Raw genomic sequence first — 8,804 nt, forward strand, 5'->3', positions numbered from 1 at the left:
CTTACTTTTGGGACTGTCTGGACTTCGCAGTGCAGCTCTCCCTTTGCCCTTTGGGGTTTTTAAACCATCTGAGAGGTACTGATGACCGCTTTCTCCTAGCTCCAGCCTTCGCTTGGCCTGGAATAAGAAAGTACAATCATTCGTCCCGGTCACATGGACAATCACAAGTGAGGCTGTGTGGGATCTGGCCCCTGCCCAGTGCTGCAGCCTCGTGCCTGCTCGCACACCTTGGCTCCGCTCGCTCAGGGTCTCGCCACTCCCCAAGCTCTCTCTTCATCTGCAAGGATCATCCGTACACACTCAGACGGACAAATCCGGCAGTCCTTTAGGATTAGATCCAGGCACCACGTTGTTCATTTATTCACTGATCCAACACATGTGCCAGGCACGGGGCTAGATACTGAGAATCCAGCAGGCACCATGGAACTGAAATAACTTTCCCCCAGTGAGCCTTTGCTGCCTCTCTCCATCTCTGACCTGGGTTGGACCCCTTTGTTGTGCTTCCCCAAACACCCTGTGTTTATGTGCATCATAACACTTATTAGATATAGGAGTTATTTTACTAATCTGTTTCTCATTTCCTTTCAGGCAGGGACTGTTTCCCATTTATCTTTGTATATACCTAGTGCTCAGCACAGAGCCTGGGTTTCTATAGGTCTTCAATCTCTAAGTGATTGTGGTAACACAACTGGTCACAGACTACAGATGGTCATTCATCACAATAACAAATATTGCCAATACTCAATCTTGGGCTTCAAGTGGTATTATTTCCGCCATTTAGTCACTAAACCTGGCATTTAAATGAGAAGTCCTCATAAAAGTTTTAAATTTATATTCATTTCACTTTAAAATTACCCACTTAGTATCTTCTATGTACTGGGCACTGGACTTAGAGAACAGAGGTAAGGAAGATACTCTACCTAAGGCATAGAGTCCACAAGAGCAGAGAATTAAAGAAATCATTGTTGAGTATTAACTGTATGGATGTGATGGGTGTTTCAGACAGAAGTGGCCCCAACAATACACTATACACAGCAATGTGTATTTAGGTTTATTTTAGGACAGGTTCTTCTAATGTGGGATTCACAATTTCAAAATAACTTCCCATGACACAGAAATGGAAGTAATAATTTATCGGCTGATGATAAATATTCAGCTTCTCTATGAATGTTCAGCAGTTTGTATTGTTCACTACAGTAAGCAACTAGCCACACATGGCTCACTTGGTTGAGCGTTGTCCCATGCACCAAAAGGTCACTGGTTCAATTCCCAGTCAGGGTGCATGCCTGGATTGCAGGTTTGATCCCCAGTAGCAGGAAGTAGCTGATCAGTGTTTCTCCCTCTCCCTCTAAAAAAATCAATAAAAACATATCTTTAAAAAAAGATATGTCTTTGGAGAAATAAAATGCACATTGGATTTTGAAGACAGTACAAAAAAACGGTAAAATATTTTAATTTTAAAATTTATGACTTTAAATTGATAGTATTTTGGTTTTATAAAATAAGATAGAATTAAAGTTATTATTTCACCTCTTTCCTCTCTATTTTTTTACTACGTGGCTTAGTTTAGTGGCACAGATTACCTTTCTATTGGCTAAACATTACTCTAAAGTCCTAAGAATGACAATTCACAAATTTGTTTTTTCAAACTGATTTCCCCCTCCCAAATACTGTCCAATCCTTGTGTGGGCCTGTTATTATGTTTGGCCCAGGAAAATTCCCTCTTCACCAGGCAAATGCCCCCTGATTGTTCTTTGGGGAGTACCCCCCTACCCAGCCTAAGTGCACACAGGTCTGGTCAGTCACTGTGGTCCGTTCTCCCTTCCCTCTTCCCTTTACCCACAGTGGCTGGTTAGGGTGGCACATGACCAAAGCTGGGTGAGCCAAGGCCAACTCTAGGCTTTTTTTTTCTGGAGCTGCTGGCAAGAAGGGGGGTATCTTCCCGGTAAAGCTGATAAGCTGGAAGCCAGAAGCTACCCGAGAATGGAGGCCCTGCAGGGGAGAGCAGAGTGGAGAGATGGAGGGAAAGGGCCCCAGACTCTTCAATTACATTAGTCAAGAAAATTTCCTTTTTGCTTAAAGCACTTTGAGTTGAGAACGCAGGGGAGAGCAGAGTGGAGAGATGGAGGGAAAGGGGCCCCAGACTCTTCAGTTACATTAGTCAATAAAATTTCCTTTTTGCTTAAAGCACTTTGAGTTGAGAACCTGAAAGTGTGGTGTAAGCAATAGCCTGTGGGATTAACTGAGTCTGGTGGGGCTGGCAAAACTGTTGGAGTGGCAGTTGTGTCGGTCACTTCATTCGAGGCTGGCTTACCTAAAAGTAGAGAAGAGTGTTGCCATGGAGGCCATTTTTCTCCATAGAAACTAATCCAAGATAGAGAGCTATGTTCTCTGTCCATGCTAAAGTCCACAGAAGGAAGGCAAGTGGGAAAAGCATTTGGGGCCTGGAACTCGTGTGCCCCTAAGGCCGTATTCTCCCGAATCCTCACAAGAGGGGCCCACCACTGGCCAGCAGCCTGGGGAATATTACTTTTGCCAAAGGCCTATGGAAGCAGTAAACTGTGGGCTAGAAACCGAGATGGAACTTTATGAACCAGGACTACTCGTGATGTGTCCTGGTCACCAAGCACCGAATGTCAGAGTTCACCAAATCTAAATACTAGTAACTAGACAGAAAAATCTCCATTTTAAAGGTACTTGTATGGCCAGAGAATCTCTACATCTAGAAAGCAAAGGCCTATGAGGTCTCAGCCTCCAAGACAATCAACCACTGAAGCGTATAAATCTACACCAACAAGACCCGAGCTTTGTTTGAGAGGGTAGAAATCGAGGTGACCGTATTGACCCAAGCAAGCCACGTCTCCACCAAGTCTCCAAGTGCCAGCATTCCTGCTGAGGACACGATGTGCTACAGGAGGCAACCACTGCGTATTCCTTTCCTTTTCCAAATGGATGTTTCTGTTGGGCTTCCCTGCTACCTCTCCCCCACTGTTCAGTGAGCGGGAGTTGAACTGGACTTGCGAGGACACAGTACTTGCAGGTCCTAGATCAGAGGATGGGCGTAATAACTGGACTCTTTGGGGAAAGGCTAATAATTTTTACACATGCTGGAGTGGCATTACTTTAACTTATCAAACTCAAGCACACACGCTTGGTAAGACAAACAAAAAAACAAACCAAAAACTAGACAGGAGGATTTAAACAGTGGGGGTAGTCTCTGCCTATACCCCCTGGCTCTGGGCTGAGCACCAGGGCAGATTAAAATCTATTCTCAATCTTATTTAAAAAAAAAAAAAAAAAGCTTATTGATTTTAGAGAGAGGGAGAGGGAGAGAGAAACACCGATGGGAGAGAATCATAGATTGGTTGCCTCCCCCAGACCAGGGGTCAAACCAACAACCTAGGTATGTGCCCTGACCGGGAATTGAATCAGCAACCTTTTGGTGCACGGGATGACACTCCAACCAACTGAGCTACACCAGCCAGGGCTCATCTCAAGTTTTGGTTGCTCTTAGTGTGAACATCTTGCTGAACTGAGAGTTACCCTGTTTATAAACAGATTTTCATATTACATGCCCCCTACTAGTCAAGCAACTAATCTTTCTGGTGCTCAACAGAAGGCCCAGCCATTTGGGCTTAAGCAGGAGTCAAAGTTGGACATGAGAGATGCTGTGCAGACCACCCACATGGCACCTGCCTGGGATCTCAGCTCCAACTTAGATCACATTCCTCAGTAACGAACAGTGGCACCGTTAAGCCTTTCTGAAAACACATATATGAAAATAACAGGATTAATGGTCAGGCAGCCAAGCAGTGGGCTGTGGGGAACATCCAGTTTCAATCTGCCCCGAATTTATTGCCCCTATTGTTGTTGTTGCCGAGGAAGGTTTCTATGTCTCCAAGCCTGAAAACAAAAGGTTTATTACTATTGCTCAACATCTTAAACTGACCCTTGCCATCCAGGTTACAAAGGTGAGGACTGTAATCTGGGCCTGCCAATCAGTGCATTCCAGTCCCTTAACTAAGGTGACTAGTTTGGGGATGGGCCCATGTTAACTAAGTGCACCCTTAACTAAGGTGACTAGTTTGGGGATGGGCCCATGAACAAAGAGGATGAATCAGTCAATCCTGGGATTTTTGTTGAAAAGTACGGGGTTCTTTACACTGGGAGTTATTAGGCAGTAGGGTGTAAGCCTGGAACTACTTGGCAACTGAGCCAACAGAGAAGAAAGCAGAGTTAAGACCTGGAAAGAGGCTGAGTCCCAACACCTTTGAGGGAGGTGCTAGATACAACCATGCTGAAAAGCAGTCCTACTGTAGGCTTTCACTTCTGTGAGCCAACAAACTCCCTTTTTTGTTAGAGGACAACTGAGTCAGATCACTACCACTGGCAACCAAGAGTCCACATAGACATGGCTCTTTAGTATTAACTATAACACAATGAACATTTGAGTGCTTATAGTATTTCATGCACCATGTTAATTGCTTTCCAAATGATTGCGTTATCTCATTTTCACACAACCTCATAAGGTAGTTTCTATTATCTCCTATTTTACAGGAGAAAACTAAGGTTTAGAGTGTTTAAATAACTTTTCTAAGATCCCACAGCCAGTAAGTATGCCTACACCAAAGTCCATGCTTATAGCCACTTTATAAAAACGATTGTAAAAAATATTTGAGCCCAGCCTGTGTGGCTCAGTGGTTGAGAGTCAACCCATGAACCAGGTCTCGGTTCAATTCCCAGTCAGGGCACATGCCCAGGGTTGTGTGCTTGATCCCCAGTAGGAGGCGTACATGAGGCAGCCAATCAATGATTCTCTCTCATCACTGAAGTTTCTAGTTCTCTCCCTCCCTTTAAAATCAATAAAAACATATTAAAAATATTTGAAGAATTTATTATATTGATACCATCTTACTTTATGATTGTATTTTAAAAAACTTTTCATTATTTTAAAAAAAACCTCTCCTTTATAAATAAATGCACATTGTAACTCAAACAACACAACTGGGTATACACAGAAAGCATATTTTTCTCCTAATCTTAATCCCGAATTCCCTTCCTTAAAGACAAACACTATTAAGTTACTTTGGCATTTGTTTAAGATAGTCTATGTAAATACACATACCACGCCTTAAAAAAATTTTTTTTAAATATACACAACCACACCTTTAGAAAATTTTTACACAAATGGTAGCTAACTACATACTATTCTTACAACACATCTTAGGATTTGATTCCTATCAGTATACTTAAAATGACCTTATTTTTCATAGCTGCATAATATTGTATTACTATACAATGACTTGTTTACTTAACGAGAATCCTACTAATGGATGTTCAACACTCTTCTATAATTTTCCCAATTAATATTCATGATGGCATAGTGGGGTAGTTACTACTAGTATATACCCATCTTGCACTGAGGCAGGTAAGTTAAAGATTACCTATAGCCTCCGTTAATAAGTCACACATACCAAGATTTGAATCCAGGTCTGTTCAAATAATTTGTTAGTGAGCACTTCCCTAGTCTGATTGAGATGCCCCTCCTCTGCTGTCATAGCAACTTATGGGCTGCCAATCATAACACATGCTCCAGTTTTTCTCCCTGGACCAAAAGCTCAGGACTTTAGCAGCTAAATTTCCCCAGAGCCTTGCATATGGCATGCACTCATTCAAATTAACTTATTTATTTTGAATGAACCAAGAAATAAATTCCCAAAGTCTCTTGGCAGGTAAATCACAAAACTTCAACGTTACCAACATGTAAAGGGAATACTAAAAAAAAAAAAAAAAAAAAAAAAAAAAAAACAAACAACACACACACACACTAAAGGCCTGGTGCCTGGCCTGCGCACTCTTGCAATCCGGGACCCCTCAGGGGATGTCAGAGGCCCAGTGCACAGATTTGGCTCGATCCCTGCAGGCCAGGCCAGGCCGAGGGATCCCACCAGTGCACGAATCAGTGCACCAGGCCTCTAGTATGCACATAAGATCTTTGGTTAATCTCTTCCCACTCTCCCTCTAGATCAGCCGTGGGCAAACTATGGCCGGCGGGCCGGATCCGGCCCGTTTTTATGTAATGATGTTTACTTTGAATTTATATTAGTTCACACAAACACTCCATCCATGCTTTTGTTCCAGCCCTCTGGTCCAGTTTAAGAACCCATTGTGGCCCTCGAGTCAAAAAGTTTGCCCACCCCTGCTCTAGATTCATTAGTCTGTTCCATGTTTCCATGCCTGTGCGTTGAGTGTATACCCCCTGGTGGTCACTGCGTGTCATAGCTACCAGTCGAACAGTCGGACACAGCATATTAGCCTTTCATATATATAGATGTGTGTGTGTGTGTGTGTGTGTGTGTGTGTGTGTGTGTGTAGGTAGGTATATGTATTTATATATCCTGAAGATTAATTTCTATAGAGAGTGGGGTACAAGTAGGTTTACAATTGCATGTGAAACACAGTTTATTCTTGTATTATTATTTATTAATTAATGTATTATTTTTCATATGAACAACTGTAAACCTACTTTTGCCCCACCTTGTATTTGGAAATATTCTCAAAAAATATAAAGAGGAAAAGTTAAAATTGTATAAAGATATGTATAATATGATCTCACAGGGATAAAAAATTTTAAAACTATAGCTCTCCTGCCCTGGCTGGTTTGGCTCAGTGGATAGAGCGTCAGTCTGTGGACTGAAAGGTCCCGGGTAGGGGGTACATGCCTGGTAGGGGGTACATGCCTGGGTTGCGGGCTCAATCCCCAGTGGGGGGCGTGCAGGAGGCAGCTGATCAATGATTCTCTCTCATCATTGATGTTTCTATCTCTCTCTCCCTCTCCCTTCCTCTCTGAAATCAATAAAAAGTATTTTTTAAAAATTAAAAACAAAAAAGTATAGACCTCACTACAAAATTTTCTGTATCTAGAAGAAAGGTCTGGGAAGATCCACATCAATTGTTAGAGGAGATAATCTCTAAGAACTAAAATATGTGTGTTGATTTCATGTTTATAATTCTGTAGTATTTGTATTTTTAAAAGTAATGTGACTATACACGTTACATTTATCCCTTTCATCCTGGCAATTCCACTTCTTGAAGTATATTCTGGGAACATTAATGTTGTTGCTAGAGTTTATCTATCAAAAAAACAGCACAGCCAGTGTTTTGAATATTTACATTTTTCCACATGTGTCCAAAAATCTCAGAATAACAATTCAGTAAGTAATTGTACATTTATATAATAGAGTATGCAATGAATACTGATGTAAAGCTATACGTAAGTTTTTTAAAAAGCAGGTATGAGTAGTAAAACTATATTTTTGTAGGGAAATTATATACATAGAAATAGGTATTAAGAATACATACCAAATAGTTTGAGTATTAATCTTTGGGTAGGATTATGGTTTTATTTTCTTCTTAGCTTTTTATATTTCTAAATTATTTTAAGGTGCACATGGGTTATTTGGCTTACGAAACAAAACCAAACAAAAAAACACAAAATCATTTCCATTTGAGGTTAAACAAAACAAGTCTGGTGATTTACTTTTAGACTTGAAAATCTTATGTACCATTTAATGTGTTCAACAGAAATGGGCTGTGCTCCAGAAAGAGCATCCCAGCCTCACAGAGGGAAGGCAAGTGGTGTTCTTACCTACCATTCAACGGAGCCACCAGAAAAGTAAGTCAAGAAAAAGGCCCGGCCTGCTGTAGGTTAACAAACTGTGAACACTAAAATAAACTCCCTTCACCTCAGTTAATAGGAGATCTGGGCAAGGGAAAGAGCTAGATATATGATACCTTTCTGTCCCAAAGCCAAACATGAGACAGGCATTTTGAACACAGGAAAAAGGGAAATAGAAGAAAATGAAAATTAAATAAAAGGAATGAAGACCAGGTTAAGCACATTAGTGAAATAACCCAAAGAAATTTCCAGCGGGAGCCCAGGCCACATCTGGATCTCTCTTGGATTCTGGCCATTGGCTCAGTAGGTTAGGGCACAAGCAGTTTTTTAAGAAAAGAATACCTGGCTTCCAGTTGTGACTATATACTACGAGAGGCACAGTGCACGGATTTGTGCACCGGTGGGGTCCTTCAGCCTGGCCTGCACCCTCTCGCAATCCGGGACCCCTTGGGGGATGTCGGACTGCGGGTTTCCACCTGATACCCACAGGCTAGGCCGAGGGACCCCACCGGTGCATGAATCCGTGCACTGGGCCTCTAGTCTATCTATATATATAAAAGCCTAAGCGACCCTTACGACCGGCCGACTGGTTGCTATGACACGCACTGAACACTAGGGGGCAGACACTCAATGCAGGAGCTGCCCCTTTGTGGTCAGTGCACTCCCACAGCGGGAGCGCTGCTCAGCCAGAAGCCAGGCTTACAGCTGGCAAGCACAGCTGCAGCGGCGGGAGCCTCTCCCAACTCCGCGGCAGCATTACCCAGTGGCAGCAGCAGGCGCAGTGTGCCGGAATGAGTGTGAGTGGCGCCCAGCCCCAGTTCTGGCTCCTCCCTGGCAACTTGTCGCTTGGCACACTGCTACATCCCCCGAGGGGTCCGAGATTGCGAGAGGGCGCAGGCTGGGCTGAGGGACCCCCCTCCCCCAAATGCACAAATGTCATGTACCGGGTCTCGTGTGTGTGTGTACACACACACACACACACACACACACACACACACTGAGGGGCCAAATTATTATGACCACCTGACATTTGTAGGCAAATTAGCCATACACTGCATCGTATGGGATATGGAAGTCGAAGGCCTGTTCAAACCCCTTTGCTGTCTGCAGTTACCAAGATGAAATG

General features: G+C 42.9%; 1 protein-coding gene across 3 annotated transcripts in view; it reads right to left on the reverse strand.

The window, feature by feature from the left end:
- E2F3 (E2F transcription factor 3) overlaps nt 1-8,804 on the reverse strand; it is an 87,855-nt gene that overhangs the window by 13,256 nt on the left and 65,795 nt on the right. For all 3 annotated transcript variants that reach the window (XM_005869976.2, XM_014542685.1, XM_014542684.1), the window contains exon 2: nt 6-117. In XM_005869976.2, the coding sequence (XP_005870038.1) occupies nt 6-117 (112 nt within the window). The remainder of the gene's footprint in view (nt 1-5; nt 118-8,804) is intronic.

The sequence above is a fragment of the Myotis brandtii genome, unplaced genomic scaffold (genome assembly GCF_000412655.1).
Source record: "Myotis brandtii unplaced genomic scaffold, ASM41265v1 scaffold311, whole genome shotgun sequence".
In the NCBI taxonomy this organism is placed as follows: Eukaryota; Metazoa; Chordata; class Mammalia; order Chiroptera; family Vespertilionidae; genus Myotis; species Myotis brandtii.